We start from the raw sequence: 19,360 nt of genomic DNA, 5'->3' as shown, positions 1-19,360 counted from the left end.
TGACAGCTGCTGAACTCAATGAATTAACTTCTGTACTTGAAAGCCATGAATCACCAGTCCTGAAGCCAATAGGCTTTGTCATGTGTAAGGAAGCATCAAATAAACAAACAGTTGCCAAAGTAACTTAAGTCACTGAAAATAAATTTGATAGCTAAATAAATGATACTGTATTAACTATGAAAAATAAGAAAGCTATTTAAGTAAGTTTTTTAACAAAACATATTTAATAACATATTTATAAAGTTTTCATTATTACTGCAAAATTCCTAATTTAGCAATATGGCTAAATTAAAGTAATACTGAGAAATGAAACATTTACATCTGTTAATTAACATATCAAGCAAATATCAATTGTTATTTGTAATATACTTGCAGGCTTATGTGTTTCTTTTTAACATTCATATTTTAAAGCAAGGGACACCCTCTAAACTCATTGGAATGAAGAGGCAGATGCAAAGCTTTGGGCAAACTAGAGTTTCTATTCCAAAAATTCTGTTAGTGAAATCAGTTATCTACGGAGATGCTGAGTTCTACCCCACCAGATGTTTCAAGAAAATTGGATAGCCTTTGTTGGGGAAGCTTTAAACTGGATTATAGTACTGCTATACTGAGAAGAGAATTGTATCCTTCTAGGATTCCTTGGAGCAGCCCCAATACTCTAAAACTGTGTGATTCATCGGTTCAGTGGGATTTGGTTTGGTTTGCTTCTTTGTCCCTTTAAATTAATGCTGAGTCTAGGCAAGTGCCTGGATTAATCCCTGCTGTCTTCTTAGCAAAGTGGCTTGCCATTGCCTGCTTCCCAGGGTTGAGAAAGAGTGACTGGCCCAAGGTTACCTAGCTGGCTTTGTGCCTCAGACAGAACTAAAACTCATAGGTCTTCCAGTTTCTAGCGTGTGGTGCTTCAACTACCACACCAACTGGCTCTCCTTTACAGTGGGTATTGTATGTGACATACAAATAATGATCAGTTGATGCTAGGATGGGACAACTCTGAACAGAAACAAGAATCACTAGTAATAACTGCTAGTAAGAAGTCAAAAGCACTAACTTCTTTTCCTGTTCCCCTTTCTTCATAATATTGAAAAATGGCACAATGACATAATCACAGTATGAACTTCTCTATTAACACAAGAAAAAACGAATGAAGTGGTATAGCAGTAGAGAAACGTATAGCTCAGATATGTAAAGCCAGTATCCTGCCTTGCTAAATACAGTATTATGTGTAAGAGAAGAGTAGAACATTTACTTCCTTTAAGGTTAGACACAATATACACTATCAGTCACTAATAATTCAGGAGAAAAACATTTCAGGAAAACGTTTTGCTGAAGTTTACTAAATCCATATTTCTAACAGCTGAAACCTTAAAGAAGGCCTGTTAAACTGGTGCCCGCGGGTCAGATATGTCATACACAGGCCACACCTACCCAAGCAATGCAAAAGCATTAACAAATTTGACGCAATCAAATTTGAGACCTGTGCCTTAGAGGATGCATACTTAGATGGTCAACTACAGATGGTCCTCGACTTACGTTCACAATTAAGCCCAAATTTTATGTTGCCAAGAGAGACACTTGTTGTGAGTTTTGCCTCATTTTATGTCTTTTGTTGACACAGCTGTTGTCACTCATTGCAATTGTTAAGTTAGTCACACAGCTGTTAAGTAAATCTGGCGTTCCCATTGACTTTGCTGGTCAGAAAGTCACAAGAGGGGATCATATGATCCTGGGACACTGCGATCGTCATAAATGTGAGTCATTTGCCAACTGTCTGAATTTTGATCATGTGATCATGGGGATGCTATAACGGTCATAAGTGTGAAAGTTTGTCATGTCATTTTTTTCAGAAATATCTCCTTTCATGTATGGCTCCAAATTATCACCTTGAGTAACCAAACTTTGATTCCTTTGTCTAAGGGCTTCTAAAAAGCACTTAAGAAATGGAAATGTTAGTTATCTCATTTTAAAATGTCCAACTAATGGCAAAAACTGGTTTGTGCTTGGATGTCCTGCAAAATGCTTCATATCTGGCAACTGGGAAGCATATAGGATAGGGTTTGTTTGGCAAACTAAGAAGTAATAATGGGGAAAAGAAGCCAATAAAATGCTTCAGTTATGGTCATCAGAAAGAGATCCCTAAGTTTCAGTTTTGTTACAAGAATACCCTTTTTAGAGTTCTTATTCACATTATAACATTTGATACCTAATGTTTCCCCTAGGCAAACATGAACCTGGAAATATTTCACCTGATGTCTTCAAAAAAACTTTATTTAAGACTGGTGATGCATGTTAAACACATACAGCCACCACATTAAGAACAAGTATCATTCCTAAATCTGTTTTTAACACAAAATTAGTAGGCAGCCCATTTGTAAGTTCGAGTTGTCCATAATAAGAGATTCTTGAACTGGAGACTGCCTATATTTATGTCTAGTTATTGTTTTTATTGTTAAGAAGCATCTGAATGTTTTCTTTTTGAACAACACAAGAGTACTTGCAGAAACAACCTTATGCTTTGACACAATAATGTAAAAAAGCAAAGATTGCATTTCAAGAGGCTCTAAACGAAGACATACCCACTGGCACCATGTCCTGGTATTGAGCCCTGCTGACTGCACTGAATGTACTTGATGGCCTTGGCAAGACTGGAGGTCCTGAATGGCGTGAGTCTTCTCCCACCTGAAAAATAAAACCAAAGATATTGTAGTGTACAGAGGTTTCTTCTTACCTTTCTGTATATTTTATATACTATTTATTTGAGAATTTTTGCCCTGTCCTTCCTTAAAATGTTATTGAGAATAAAAACTTCTATTTGCTAAGCAAAGTTAGTGTTTGACAAAGAAAAGGTTTTATTAGATGGCAGTGTCAACTCGTGAAGAATTCCTGTCCTGCATGCGAGTTGCCATAGGCAAGGGGGACCAAGGAATGAGCCTTGCAGCTGCAGCAAGGGAATTGCACTTCAGCCAAAACAAAAGCCACATTCTAGACATCTCTATGTCAAGGCCATCTCCACAGATAACCACAATGGCAGGAGGGAGGGACTCTACAACCCGCAAAATTGCTTCATTGGGGAATGTGACTGATGACACACCTTGGGGGGTAGGGGGAAACAGGGTCAGAGCTGCGGTGTGGATTAAGTGAGGTCAGTGTTGGCTTCACTTGGAACATGCTGACATGAAGCTCCTAATAAATAACTGGATTGCTTTTGAAGCTTGGCTCAAGGCTCATGATTGGAACCCTGACAGGCAGAAAGCTAAAAATGAATCTCAATGATTTCTGTGAAGCAAAGGATTTCTCAATCTGATAAGATTTCCTGAGATTTTCTCAGCTGAATTTCCACCATATCTAGAACAGAAACCCAAAACTTTCCCTCCTGTATTTCCCAAGCTGATATTACAGAATTTCATGTAAACTAGGAGGCACTGGTTAAAATTGAAATAGTTTTTCAAACAACCAGAGAAAAATAGATGTACAAATCAAAGAAATTAGGTAAATCTGCAACCTTAATATTTCTATTCTGAAGAACAACATGGCTTTTCCATGCTATAATGCTACTAATTATCAATGTCATTTAATGTTTTTAACTGTAAATGTATCTGTAAACTGCCCAGTGCAGGCTACATGACTATAGAAATGTCTTTGGACAATGCTGGCTCAACAGCCAAAAAATAGAGATGAGCACCTCCCCTATAACAGGGGTCCCCAGCCCCCAGACTGCCAAAGTTACCCTCCTGCCTAAGTGATATCTATTTATCTACTCACATTTGCATGCTTTAGAACTGCTAGATTGGCAGGAGCTGAGGCGAGAACAGAGGCTCTCAGTCATACAGAGCTTGGGTCTCGAGCCTGGGCTGTCAGCTTTCCAGCTGACAAGCCCAGCATCTTAACCGCTGAGGCCACCAATGCTGGATGGGAAGAAGTCTTTTAAAATATTCCAGCATCTAAAGCTTCTAAAAGCACCAGTGTGAGTTTCCTTTTAGATGCAAATATAAAACAATAAAAGAGAGTAGGACTAAGGCATGGAGAGAAAGGTTTGGAATCCCTTTCAGCTTGCTCAAGAGTTCTAAGATTAACAATTTCCTGTGGGTAATATTGGATAAAATTGGACTGAGGTTACTGTATTCTTCTACTTGCCAAATTTCAGTGCAGCTACTATGAAATATCATATTTCACCCTGTGAAAATATGAAAAGCTCCAAGATTAACCTGCCTTTAAGTAAGAACATAAATTCATCACTGCTGTGTTTGAAGGTTTGGAACGTTTTACTGAAACATTGCAATGTTTCAGTGCAGTTAACATGAAATGCGTAAGGCATTGCCAATAGTTCACGAGTATAAATTTCACTAAATGCAGTGAAGGTTAATGGTTAATGCAACAAAAGTATTAGGATGCACATAGAAAGCCTAAGCGAATCATCTATGAACGTCACTTCCTTTTGCAATAACAACCAAAAATTTCCCTTTGTTGAGCACAAGCTTCACTTCTGCAATTTCCTGGCTCCAATTAGTCGGTCTCTTTACTGGAGGTTCCACAGTTGTTCTTGTTTTTTATCACACTACTATTTGTTTTCTATGCTGACAGCACTCACTTTTCTCTCAGCGTAAGAATAGCACATGCCAGCAATGCTTTGCCAAACAGATAGTATAGGTTCTCCTAATTAGATCAAATTTTATTTGTTTTATAATTGACTGAAGAACTATTCTAAGTTCCCCATTTTTTTTCAGTGGAGACCTTTTTTCCTGGAAATGGAAAAGAAAATCTCCTTCTGAAGTTGATGCCCAGAAGTTGAAACCCAAGTACTGTTAACTCCAATTCCTTGACTTCTATCACTATAAGTTAAAAATAAGCTCAACTGCAGGGTTTCTTTCCAAGAATTCTTATAACGAAAGGAAAAACTTATGGTTGAATGTAATTGTTAATAGCAACACTGCCTAGCCGCCCCAAGTCTACGGAGAGGGGCGGCATACAAATCTTATAAATAAATAAATTTAAAAAAATAAACAGTTTTGACTTGTGCATCAGATTTTCCTTCCATATCTGCACGTGGACTTCTCTTTATCCTGCAGCTGCTGTTATTTCCATAAAATCTGTCTCAATGCAACAAATTTCAGAGATATAAAGAAGCAGATGAATCAATTTCTTCAATTGCTGTTGATATATTAGCAAAATGGGACAAAACATACTTCATTAAGGGAAAGAAAAATAGTTGTTGTCATTATACTTTGTTTGAAAGGGAAAAACAATGCAAAAAAATTAGCTCATAGATCACTGCTGACTTTTTGTTTAATGTTGTGTTTCTACATACGTACATTCCTTTTTAAACACAGCTATTGTTTCATGATTTCTAGAAAGTCTTTGGCATTCTGATTTGTAATACATTGAGGGAAGGACAGATGGACACAACATTTGCATTCCAACCTGACAATTAATAAGTTCAAACACATCTGTTTACCCAGTAAATTAAATTCATGAAATATGTTAAATCACCAAACTTAACTTATTGGAAATTTCACCATTTTTAAAAGATTATTCTGTCTTCTGATATTGCAAGGGTCAAATTTCTAATACATGCCTCTTTTTTACTATCATCTGTTTTACAAAAGTGCTCTAAACTGCCTATTGCTTATGTTGCTTTGAATATATTTGCAGGAAAGGGCCCTCTGGTGCTATAAAAGAAAAATGACAGAGGTTTTGTAAAAAAAAAACAATTGCAAAGTTCAAACTCCTTTTGCCAACCTGGCACAACCTGAATTCAGCTGACTCAGGTTACAACCTGACATAATCTGCTATATACCCAGGAGCAATGGGGGCTCTTGTCTTCTTTATCTCACATCATGTGCAATAGATAATAATTGCATTTCTGACATTTGTGTACTTTGTTCTAGCACCAGACTTAGAATATAGTTCATTGATACACAGCTGACGACTTGGAAATTAGTAGAAAATTGCCAAAGGAAGAACTGGGAGTGTTCAAAAGTCAAGACAATAAAATACATTATCAGCATCTAGGATGGGTTGAATATGCTTTGCCTGCAATATTCTAGATTCAACTTACAGTATCTCCACAAAAAGCTAAGAGACAACCAATCAATTGGGGTTCAAAACCTGGGGTCTTCAAACCAATGGAGGCATTACTCCATCAGTATTGATGGAGCAATGCCTCCATACACTATCCCTCAGGTATAGTCATTCAGCTAATACTCTTACACAGGGGTGGGTTCCTTTTACCTTTTCCTACTGGTGCACATCATGACATTTCCTTGTGTCCCCTTGCCCCATTTCATTCCCGTGCATGCTTAGACAGACGATTTTACTTCCGCTCATGCTCGGAGAGCCCCAAAACTGATGAAAATTACAAAAAAATATGGTGGTGCGCAAAGACCGACACAGCACCGGAGCCGTTGTACCAAAATTGCGTCATAAGATGTTTTACCATTGGCATCTTCCCCCATCGTGTATAGCAAAAATGTTCCACAAATTTTCACCCAATTGTTGGAAATGTAAAAAAAAAAAGGAACTTACTACATTTGGTGAGCGTGCCCAATAGCAAAGAAATATTGGAGAAAAATTAGATTATACTGTATTTGGAACAAATCACAAAACAAAATATCCATTTAAAACCTGAAATGTTCCTACTAGGTATATGTAAACAAAAATTTAAAAAAGAGGATAGATACTTGATATTGCATATTTTGACCACAGCTAGAATGCTATTTGCCCAATACTGGAAGAAAGACACAACCCCGACTACTTTACACCTCATCAATAAAATACACGAATGTGGAGAACTAACCAAAAGGATGTATGAACTGCAAGATAGAGACACCTCGGACTTCTACACAGCTTGGGACCGATGGTACAATTGGTTGAAACATTACTAATATGCCAAATAGAAACAAACCCAAATTCAAAGTTTTCCTTTTTTTTATTTCAGAAATATTCCCCCCAAAAAATTTGAATATTATAGATAAGAGGAACTGCAAACCTATTGACAGATGGCTATCCAAATGTCACAAAGAATGAATAAAATCATAACGGCTTGAAATAGTTTGATTTAAATCTTAAAAGTCGCGAGCTAGCGGTCAACAACACAGTTGACAAACTAGTAGTACTGATAAAAGGTTTGGATAGTAACATCATAAATCTATGTAGTTTAATTAGACTGTATGAGACTTAAACATAAAGTAATAAGAGTGAAAATGTAAACTATATTAATCCATATCTATATATATCCATACGTATATTGTGCACCTAGTGATGTTACTATAAATAAACCCAATGTATCGTAAAAATAATCTTATAGTCATAATATTATTTTTTCACTTTTATGATGTGTACCATGTATAATTCACATTATAGAAATGTTCATTTACTGTTTTGCTTTTGTCATTTGTCATTTTCTTTTTTTCCTTTTTTCCTCTCTTGTTATGTCTGTTTTGTTTCTCCTGTTTTTTAAAATTTATACAATCAATAAAAACCATTTTAAAAACCACAAAATTGCATCATCAGCAGGCCACTACCAGAGGACCCACACCGGTAGGAGCCCACCCTCGCTCTTATGGCTGTTGCCTTGTCTGATTGGCTTGCCACCATAGAGGGGAAGTTTGATAGATAGAATAGCAAGAGGATATGTGAACACCAATTAAGTTAAATAGTGGAAAGCCCAGATTCAAATCCCAGTTCATTACACAATCCAAACACTTTCACATGTTCATAATCCATATTTTATCATGACAAATTCAAAAATTCCTCGTATGTATTTCCTACAAGAGGGCATTCATTCTGTGAAGGGGTTGGGTGGATGAATGTATGCTTTTAACACAATGGAAAATGCCAATAATGAAAGACAGAAATCAGTAATGAAACATCTAATAAAACTAAAACACTTGGGCCAATTTGTGCTTACCTCACCAGCACTGTGACTGCGCTGCCTTGTCAAATGCTGCCGGTGAACCAAAGCGCTAGTTGGTCTGCTACTCTGCAAAGGAAGCCGTGGGTCAATGAACGTGGTGGTACGTGAATTGTGGTCAACAAAAAAAGCCTAGCAAAGGAAAAAAAATTGCATTATTCACTATCCTTTGCTTATTGTGGTATTTCAGGCTGCATATCTTTCAGGCTAAGTTTCAGTTAGATCACTGAATACAGACACAGGAAATCAGTGGTCCAATAAAGCTAAGTTATGAACCAAACTATGACACATTTTTTTGTTATTTTTAAAATGCATAATATATACAATATGTTAGTGCTCTTGAAAACAGAGATTCTCCTTTCTGTTACAATAAAAATTGAATGAATGAATGAATGAACAAACAGACGGATGGACAGAAAAACAAAACAAACAAACAAATTCACTATAAAGCCCTTCATGGCATCGGACCAGAATATCTCTGAGACCGCCTTCTGCTGCATGAATCCCAGCAACCGGTTAGGTACTACAGAGTTGGCCTTATCCGGGTCCCGTCAACTAAACAATGTCGTCTGGCGGGTCCCAGGGGAAGAGCCTTCTCTGTGGCGGCCCTGACCCTCTGGAACCAGCTCCCCCGGGAGATTAGGATTGCCCCCACCCTCCTTGCCTTTTGCAAACTTCTTAAAACCCACCTCTGCCATCAGGCATGGGGGAATTGAGACATCTCCCCCAGGCTTATAGTTTTATGTATGGTATGCTTGTGTTGTATGTTTTTTAAAATAATGGGTTTTTAGATATTTTTTAAATATTAGATTTGTTTATTGTATACTGTTTTGTTGTTGTTGTGAGCCGCCACGAGTTTGCGGAGAGGGGCGGCATACAAATAAATAAATAAATAAATAAATAAATACATACATACATACATACATACATACATACATACATACATACATACATACTACACTCAGGAAACTGTAGAGTTAAGAGAAGGCCTAATGTTAGAAGGTGGATGGGTGGGAGGGAGAGGAAGAAAGAGGGAGAAAGAGATTTTTAAAAAGCACTACCTGCTGTAATGATTAGAAAGATTCCATAGTACAACTGCTTATTAAATAAACTGCTTCTGTAAATAAATTATTGTGAAATACCAGGTCCAACAAATGTCTTCGTATGACAACAAGGTAAGTGAAACAAAAACAGCCATGGAATACAACAAAATACCACAGCTATTTATATTACTGTTCTTAACTACATTGTAGTTGCTGGAAATACAATATGCTACAGTAGCATGATGCAAGTTGAAGAACAGACAGGTATTATAAATTGACGTAGGAGTCTGTTTGAAATTCAAACTTAGAAACACATTCTGTTTTAATGGGTGCCTTTGAGTGAGTGATGACTCCTGGTGACTGCCTGGATGTAATGGAATGTGTGGATGACCTTGGGAACCAGGGAAAGAGATGCTGCCTAGGTAACAATCAGACAAGAGAGGTAGGCAGCTCCAGCGGCTTAACTATCAGAGAAAGAAACTTATGAAGGATCCACCCTAATGGATCAAAGAGTTAAAATTGGCAGAAAGAACTTTGTATTTTCAAACTTGCAAGATTGCAAGATTGATTTATCCCCTCCCAGATAAACTAGATAGGAAACCTGACTAGACAAACTAATTCTATTTGATCACAAGGCTACATTAACAGAATCTTGTAATTCTTAAAGTAGAAACTTCCTGCCACCATGTTTAACTACTGACACCAAACCGGCTGTCAGAAGCCACCCTAGTTCTTCATTTTACTGCTTTGACCCTCCGGACTGACTATGTGTCGTGATTTAACCATGTGATAGAATACCATGTTTTAGTGAAGCTTTTGCTTAACAAATTGTAACTCTCAGAAAACTACACTATAGACCTGTTGTACACCCAGCCATGTCTGTAATTTTTTTTACAATTCAGATGCTAACTTTAATGAATTGTGTGAATTATTTTAGCTGAAAGCTTGGAAATTCTCTTCTTGCCTTCAACCCAATTAAGCTTGATATTTTAAACCGTTTCAATCCTGTTCAGTTTTGTATATTTCAAATACTCTGGCCCAACTGGTTTATGAACCTCTGCTTGATATCTTTTCTATCTAAAATAGGAGTAGCATGACTGCAATCTCCCAAAGGCTAAAATCTTAATGAGACGAAGCCCAAATCAGACACATAATTTAAAAGCATAGCATGTTTGTCAGGGAGGGAAACAAATGGCTCCCAATAAATAGTGTTGCTTATGCATTACACTGATTCCTTTACAGAAATTTAACAAACTATACAGCATTTACTTATATCATAAATTTAAGCAAACAGTAAAGATGCTTATGGGTTACACTAAATGAATACAATATTATGCACACAGGCTTGAGACCAAGCAATAGCATTTTATTATGTAATGAAATTCCTTGTTTTGAAGCACCAGTAGAGCTTCAAAGCTCTGTTCTAATCTGAACCCATGATACTGAAGCTGGGAACCAAGATGAATACTACCAGGGAGAGCACAAGGGAGAACATACAGGCCTAATTTTAAAATTCCCACTGGCCACCAGAGAAAGGGTGTAGTTTGGATATTTATGGTAGCTGGGAAGAGAAACAGGATATTTTGGTTTGGACAAACTACAAGTTTATCCAAGTTGGCTAACTGAAGTTCTGTTTCAAGTAAATTATAGGCACTACAGGGAAATTAAATTGATAATGAAAAGTATGTATTGCCTTTCCCAGCTACAACATACTGTTGTGGCCATCAAAAGAGTTGGAAAAGAAAAACGGAGGTCCCTTAATGACAATTAATGATGGAGAAAACTGATAATAAATCAAAATAAATAATTGCAATGCTAAATAAAACCAGACTTGATTTGAAGAAGCATTAGAAGTCAGAGGTTATCCAATCCAGTTACTAGTGTGGGGCATCTGCTAGCGCATCAATGACAGATAACCATCCAGTCTCTGCTTCAAGGCCTTTATCGAAGGAGAACCACATCATGTAGCAGACTTTTCTGCTGGCTTTCAGCTTTACAGTCCAAAAGCTCCTCCTAATGCCTGGCTTAAACTTTCTTCCTTGCAGTTTTATCCTATTGCTCCTGGTCCTATCTCTGAGGTAACAGAAAGTAGACCCACTCTTTTTTTTTTCTGGCTAAACACAGCCAGAATCTTCAACTGTTTAGTAATAGAATTTGATTTCCAGTATCTTTGCAGCCTTCCTCTCCACTTGCTCCAGTAGTTACTGTTGTTATTTTTTTGAACTGTGATACACAGAACTGGACTTATAGTCCCAAAGGAGTCTGGCTAGGACAGAGTAGAGCAATAATTATTTCTCATCTTGGATTATATGGCCCTAATGCTCTCCAAGATAGCATTTGCTTTTTTAGAAACTGCACCACATAGTTGGCTCATGTTTAACTTGTGATTAGACAAGAGCACCCTGACCCCTTTCCCAAGTCAGATCCTATACTACAGTTCTCCTACTCACAGGCAGAATTATATATCCCTCTAGGAATCTCCTGGGAGGAAATAAGGGCAGAAAAGGCAGGGAGAAGCCTCCGTGGGGCCTCTCTAGGAATCTCCTGGGAGGAAACAGGGCCAAGAAAGGCAGGGAGAAGCCTCTGCGGGGCTTCTCTAGGAATCCCCTGGGAGGGAACAATGCCGGAAAAGATGGGGAGAAGCCTCTGCGGGGCTTCACTAGGAATCTCCTGGGAGAAAACAGGGCCTCCACCCTCCCTGTGGTTTCCCCAATCGCACACATTATTTGCTTTTACACTGATTCCTATGGGAAAAATTGCTTCTTCTTACAAACTTTTCTATTTAAGAACCTGGTCACAGAACAAATTAAGTTCTTAAGTAGAGGTACCTCTGTAATAGATTAAAAAGTTGAAGAAAACTTTTGCTGATAATGATCAATGATAGTTGATGGAACTATGAATCCTGAATCAGACTAGCAGATTCTACTGGAAAAGGTATCTGATCATGAACTGAAGCTCAAGGGAAAGTGGGTTATGCAGCAAAAGAGTGCGCCAAAGTGCCTAAATCATATAACTAAAGAATGGCTAAAGCAGAAGAAAATTGAAGTTTTGCAATGGTCAAAGTCCTGTCTTTAATCCAAGAGAAATGTTATAGAAGGACCTGAAGCAAGGTTCATGCAAGGAAGTCTACCTGTATCCCTGAGTTGAAGTTCTTACATGGGAAAGAGAGGGCTAACATTCCTCCAAGCTGAAATGTAAGACTGATCAAGAGTTATCATAAACTGAGAGGGTGTGGCACAGTGGTTAGAGTGCAGCACTGCAGGCTACTTCAGCTAACTGCTAGCTGTAGTTCAGCAGTTCGAATTTCACCACTGACTCAGGTTGACTCAGTCTTCCATCCTTCCAAGGTGGATAAAATGAGGACCCAGCTTGTTGATGATTCTGTGAACAGCTTAGAGAGGGATGTAAAAGTACTATGAAGTGGTATATAAGTCTAAATGCTATTGCTATTTACTTCCAATTATTGCTGCCGAAGGTGGGGGGGTGCTCCAGCAAAGCTTCACATATCTTTGTCACACACCAATATGAAAGAGTATAATGTTTTTGAGCCATTTATTTATTCGTGTTCTCTTTATCTAGTAAGATTTGTGTGGAGAACAATTTATGCAGAAATTTTGAAAATTTAAAAAGGTTCACAAACTTATAAGCATCGCTACAGAAAGGGGGGGGAGAAATCCTGAATCATTGCTAAAGATTTAACATACATTTCTTACTTCCTGCTCCCACTCTGGAATAGCATTCCCCTGAATGTAAGATCAGTTTCAATTATTTTGTTCTTTCAAAAAGACTTCAAGTCTGATAAGTTCTCATGTCCCAGAGAAGTGTTTTTACCTGTACTGTATTTGGATTGTTCCTTGAGGGTTGGCCTTTTTTCTTTATGGTAATATTTTGTTATTTATATTATAGTTTATTACTGTTAGGCCTAGACCCAAAATGACATGAAACAATCCAGCCAACATTCCATTGTTTATTTGAATACACCGTATAGACAGAATCTTGCCAGATTAAACCTATGCTATCCTAACCTAACATATATACCCTAAAGGTTTTTGAGAAGTGAGAGTGACAGTTCATTCTCTGAGCCTGTGGATTGGTTTCTGAACATTTCATTACCTTCATTACATCTTCAGTGGCGTTTAGGGGATGTCAGTGTCAGTGTTCTTCTGTTTATAATGGCTTCATATAGTAAGTAGGTCTTGTGAGTGTCAGGTTACGTCACATAAGGGACCCATCAAGTCAGGGAAGAATGCTGACACTAATATCTCCTCAACTCTGCTGTTGATGTTACCTAGCCTAGTAATAAATTGTTTGGAAACCAACCCAAGCTCAGAGAGTGAACCTTCACTCTCATCCTACATCCGAGTTACAGATATTCACCACTATTACAATTCTAGGGTGTGGTTATCCTAAGTTTCTCCCTCTTTCCATGATCCAACCCTGGACTATGCCATTTCTTGTCTCACCTCCCCTTTCTTTGTAATGTGCTCCCTCCCTCCTGGGAAACTGGTGTTTCATGTAGTCCATTACAGCAGACATATTCATAGACACATTCCATCACAATTACTGCATTTAGGTTTATAAATTACAAACTCTGAGTCACTAGGAGTGGAATGGGAAATAACCCTGGTAAATAAAATAAATCATATTACCCTCTACTAGCACATATACAAGAATTTTTTTATACCTCATCAAATTAAATTTTAATTATTAAAATTTATAATTGTTCTTAAGGCTAAACTTAAATTAGAATAAAAATAACATACAAGGATAAATTGAATAATTATTACCAGGAACCATTGTAACCTCTCTTTTGTAGAAATTAAGTACTCCATTTTGAATAAATGAATGGTCTGATTTCATAATTGCTATCATCAAGTATATGAGTGTTTTTGTTGTTATTTAAAGTTATGTTTCCAATTTATTGCATCGGTTGTATGTTTCATTGACTATGTCACTGTTGCTTTTGTACAGTAATTAGCGACCTTCAGATTAATGCACTTTTAAAATTTCCATTTATAGTGTAATGAGTATGTATGTATGCTTTGATTTTGTCAATATTTGGATTAAGACAAATCAATACATTTATTTTAAAAGTTGCCTCTATTACCTTGCCCTGATGATCGTGCTTCATTTCCCAACCCCTTGGTAATTCTAGCTGTTTGTTGGCAAACATGTTCAAAAAGCCAACTAAATCACGATTATGCTGGTAGCGCTCAAAATGATGGGTATCTCGTCGAACTTTGGTGATCATGTGCTTCAGACAAGTATTATTTGTAAACATTCTGTAGGCACTCTGACAGAAGGAGAAGAAATCAAGTTATTTTCAGATTCTCAGACTAACATTTTAAGGACTTCATCAGTTTTGAAAAATGCATAGTACAAGCCAAGAATATTTGCCATCCCCTAACATAAACTCCAATTCATTCAGAATTAACTGCTCACTATACTCCTGGTGTTGTGCAGTGTTAACAGTAGGGTGCGAGAATCGGTTTTCAGAGCTGAATTAAATGTTTGCATTGGTTAAATGCTTAGCCAATGTAAAGTTAAAAGCTTTAAGGTCCTTGCTAAGTCTGGATGCAAAGAAAGTAATAAGATGATAAGAATATAGAGAATATTTTTTTCTTAATTTATGGTAAAAACAATTAACTGCTTCTGAAGTTAAGCATGTCATGTTGTGCAAAATCATTTGCTTTAAGCCTATACACTTTACCAAAAATCCCTAAATTCTCTATTTCATTCCATTCCCTACTCCCAATCCTGGAACAGTCAGTAACTCTTGCAAATTAAAAAAGTAAAAAGGCAAGAAAGAACATGTATCAAGTCCCTAGAGGCATGCCAAAGCCCAGAGTGTCACACTGAGGATTTCAATTAAATTCAATTCAATTTATTAGATTTGTATGCCGCCCCTCTCCGAAGACTCGGGGCGGCATACAAATTTCAGGTCTCATAACAGATTTACTATTTACATTTCTCACACTATACCTTCAGACCATCAACAAACTATTGATCATTTTTCCAACTGCTTGCCAGAGCCACTCAGGTCATGCTGTCTGGATGTTTCCCTAAGCAAAAGGTGGCCATGGAAAAAAGCCCTGGTCCATATTCCTACAACTCTAACGCCATTTAATAGTGCAACACACACAAACCATGGGCTTTTATTTGGTAAACCATCCAGGGTGGCCTTTTAGAGCTGTGTAATTTTTAAAATTAAACATATTTATGCTCACTTGTACATGCAGGTGTGCGTGTGTGCATGCAGGTGTATGCATGTGCATGCAGGTGTGCCCACATGCACACTCACACACACATTTTATTGGTCCAACTTGCCATTATTCTAGTATGAAAAAATGTGGTACTAAAATGCAAATATATCCACATTCCTCACTGGTCTACAACCAAGCTTGGTTTGTAAGTGCTACTCACAGGGTTTGAATGCAGCACGGTGAAGAATTCTGGGCTGATGAGGAATTTTACTGGGGGTGACTGAAGCAGCAGAGTAAGCCTGGATCTGGAGGTAGAATTAGGCAGCACATTGTTGTCCCTTCGGTAATCTAATACAAAGATATAGTCATTGAGTCAGACAAGGATTTCAGTGCCATCAAGGAGAATAAGTAAAAACTTAATTATTTTTATCTCTGTATGTGGCATGGAATACTTATTGTTTTCCTTAGTATTAAAACCACTATAAAATGGAGTCTTAAACACTTTTTGGAATTAAACAGATTAAGTGAAATAAATGAATAAAAAATATAATTAGATCATTACCCCAGGTGAGTAAAGGAAAAAAATTCACAGCCACAGTAGTGCTATAATTCTTGCTAAATTATTGCTCATTATTTTTTAATAATACATAGATTAGTACCTTGCTGGAATGCTGCTAAGTTTAAATTTAAAATGTCAGGAAATAGTGAGAGAAAAGGAGTTTGAATCCTGACCATGGAAGAAACAAAGATATTTTCTAAGTACTGTATTATGGGAAAATACAAGAGAGAAAATTATACAAAACAAGAGTTTTTGCTTCTATTAGGAAGCAATTGCAAAACTACTTTATTATTCAACCAGCAGCAGCTGACAACCAAAGAATAGATATTGGAAGTCCCAAGAAATCTTAGAACTACGACGCCTAAAACATGATCTAAGTATTGCCCACAAGATCATATGCTGCAATGTCCTGCCTGTCAATGACTACTTCAGCTTCAACCGCAACAACACAAGAGCACGCAACAGATTCAAAGTCAATGTTAACCGCTCCAAACTTGACTGTAAAAAATATGACTTTAAAAATCGAGTTGTCGAAGCGTGGAACACATTACCGGACTCAGTAGTGTCAACCCCTAACCTCCAACATTTTTCCCTTAGACTATCCACGATTGACCTCTCCAAGTTCCTAAGAGGTCAGTATGAGGCATACATAAGTGCACCAGTGTGCTTTTCGTCCCCTGTCCAATTGTTTCTCCTTTATCTCATATATTTTCTTCCTTTCATATATCTTCTCTATTTTTATATCTTTTCTTCTGTCCTTTTCTTTATATATATTACTACATGTCTATTCTCTTCACTATGTATTGTGTATTGGACAAATAAATAAATAAAATAAAATAAATAAAATATGACAATATATTCAATAAACCAAACTTTTCTGACCACAGACCTACAAACAGCATAATTCCACATGATCAGCTTCACTGAAGAAAGAATGAAATGCAGAAGCTACATCCAAACAACTTGTACTTATCCTTCCATCCCCACTATGTTCTTTTCTCCCAGGAGTCTCTAACCTTGGCATTAAGACTTGTGGACTTCATAACAATTATGAAATCAGCTTTGCTGATTCTAGGAGTTGAAGTTCAAAAGTCTTCAAGTTGCCAAGGTTGGAGACCCCTGGCTTAGACAGTGCCACAAACAGGAGAAATGGGCTCTAATTGCCAATAGGACCCATTGGCAAAATATAATTCAGAATTTCACCTATATATCTCTAAAGGGGGGGAGGGAATCCTCCAATTTATTTGTGTTACATTCATTTTTCAAAGGCAACATATTTTTGTCCTCAACATATAGTAGGTCAGTCTCAAATGAAACAGTTTGATAAGCAATTTAAAACTTACCAGCAGGTGGGCTATGGAAGTCAGAATCTTCTCCAGCTCCATCAAGAGCAGTTGAGTGCTCTTCTGGCCTATCGTTAGTCATTGTTCGGCGAATACTCTGATACCTAAAATTCCAAGATTGACATTATGTATACCACACAATACATACAATGAAGAGTTCTCATGTAGTACACATAAAAAGCTGTTTGTTTAATCAAAAGTTGAACCATAGCCACTTCAATGACTTCTCGTTCTTCCTCATCTTAATCTCAAGCATCCCATTATAAGAAATTTATTAACTACAAACTTGTGTCCGTGCTTATTTTCCTTTCTCTTTCATAGTACATTTCCTGTTTTTCCTAAATCTCAGGGCAGACATTGCCTTGTTATTGACTTTGTTTCTGAGTAAATGCTGCAAAAACATTATGATTATACCTAAAAAATGAACTGGGATTTTTGGTTTGTTTGTTTCCATACAATAATCCCGCTCATAATTTTAGGTAAGCATTTTTCCAAACACTAGTATTTGGAAATAATAATGGAAAATAATATATCTAGCCAATCCTATAGGGAATATGGCTAATAGTTATTACAGTTGACAGTCATTGTGAAAGTTGCAATTCTGCACAGTGAGAATTATTATTATTTACTTTCCACAATTCCACTCTTATATGTGTCTTCTGTATTGTTCCCCAATCTATACAGGTATAGATTTGTTCATTCAACAACTGTTCATTGTTTATTCAACAACTGTTCAAAATTCTAGAAACATTTCATCTTTATAGATGCTAAGCCATGTTACCATAACTATTATAATAATTTTTCAATATTATAATATTTATTAAATTCTCCATCAGTCCCTCACTTTTGCACTCAACTGTATCTCAAACCATATCTTTAATGCTTTTTTCCACAAAATATGAAATTGTTTATTAACTAAAATTGATAAAATTCAGTATAATGCAAGCTATGAAGAATAAGATAAATATTTCTACATTTGTTTAATTAAAGGGAATTATGTAATTTGCAGTGGTGAAGTTTTGCACTGAATTTCATTTGTATTGCAGATAAAACAAAAATTTTAAAATTTCTCACCGGCGATTCAACTGTTCCATCTGCTGTATGGAATTCGAACGTTGAAGGATTTGCTGGGCTGGTGGACCTGTGGGCCTCTGCCACGTTGTGGTTCTGTTAACATGGTCCACATAGAATATTCTCCCATGACTATCAATACGTGCTTCCCAATCTAAGAAAAGAAGATATATCACAAAAAATAAGGATGGGATGGGATAGAGTAGGGTAGTGTAGGGTAGGGTAGTGTAGGGTAGGGTAGTGTAGGGTAGCGTAGCGTAGAGTAGAGTAGAGTAGAGTAGAATAGAATGGAATGGAATGGAATAGAATAGGAATTCTTTATTGGCCAAGTGTGATTGGACACACAAGGAATGTGTCTTTGGTGCATATGCTCCCAGTGTACATAAAAAGACAACATACATTTTAACAACTTAAAGCAATATTTTCTATCCGACAGTGAAGATCCCATTTTATTTGTGTATCCATTCATTCAATTATGTTTAAGCATATACATTGACAATTCGGGATATTGTGGCCATAGATATATGCCATATATGTGTCCAGAGTGGAGACAGAGCAACAAAATACAAAGTGAGAGGCTTCCTTTTCAATATTTTGGTTCATAAGTGTCTTTAGTTATTTAATGCAGGTCTCTTGCACCTTACCACAGAAGTTGGGATTGTTAACTGCAGAAGAGTTGCAAAATACATATCTTGTATGGTAGAGTGTCCTGGATTTAATCCCTGGCATCTCAACTTGAAAGGAACTGCCTGAAAGTTTAAAGACTGCCTTTCTGCCAGAATAGGTAATTATAACTAAGGCAGGGACCTGGTTTATGCCAGGTATATTTCTCTATAAAGGTGATCTTCAGTTAATAACAAAACTTATATCGCAAAGCAATGCACTCATAAATTGTGTTGTCATGTGACTATGCTGCTTAGAAATGGCAGCTCTCGTAGTCCCCATTTACAGCTGTTAAACAAGTGCCTCATATGGCCATGACTTCCAACTGACTTTTCCATTAACTTTGCTTTGTGGAAGCCAGTAGAGAAAGTTGTAAAACACAATCGTATTATTGCAAGACACTGTAATGGTTGGAAAGCCAGGCTGGTTGCTAAGTGCCTGGATTGCAATCCTATGTCAACAGGCAGCACTGCACTGTCTGAAAATTCTAGGGCTGGTCATAACCACAATTTATTCAGCAATGTCACAGATTCAAACAGTCATTGAATGAGTGGTCTTTAAATGAGGACCAC

At 37.0% G+C, this 19,360-nt stretch overlaps 1 protein-coding gene across 2 annotated transcripts in view; it reads right to left on the bottom strand.

The window, feature by feature from the left end:
- HECW2 (HECT, C2 and WW domain containing E3 ubiquitin protein ligase 2) overlaps positions 1-19,360 on the bottom strand; it is a 180,073-nt gene that overhangs the window by 49,533 nt on the left and 111,180 nt on the right. For both annotated transcript variants that reach the window (XM_070732126.1, XM_070732127.1), the window contains 6 exons: positions 18,129-18,279; positions 17,055-17,158; positions 15,373-15,500; positions 14,057-14,242; positions 7,904-8,038; positions 2,574-2,676 (listed from right to left, as the gene is read on the bottom strand). In XM_070732126.1, the coding sequence (XP_070588227.1) occupies positions 2,574-2,676; positions 7,904-8,038; positions 14,057-14,242; positions 15,373-15,500; positions 17,055-17,158; positions 18,129-18,279 (807 nt within the window). The remainder of the gene's footprint in view (positions 1-2,573; positions 2,677-7,903; positions 8,039-14,056; positions 14,243-15,372; positions 15,501-17,054; positions 17,159-18,128; positions 18,280-19,360) is intronic.

This window comes from Erythrolamprus reginae, chromosome 1 (assembly GCF_031021105.1).
Source record: "Erythrolamprus reginae isolate rEryReg1 chromosome 1, rEryReg1.hap1, whole genome shotgun sequence".
NCBI classification, from domain to species: Eukaryota; Metazoa; Chordata; class Lepidosauria; order Squamata; family Dipsadidae; genus Erythrolamprus; species Erythrolamprus reginae.
The sequence above is the reverse complement of the archived record's forward strand: the minus strand, read 5'-3'. Positions and strand labels throughout refer to the sequence as shown.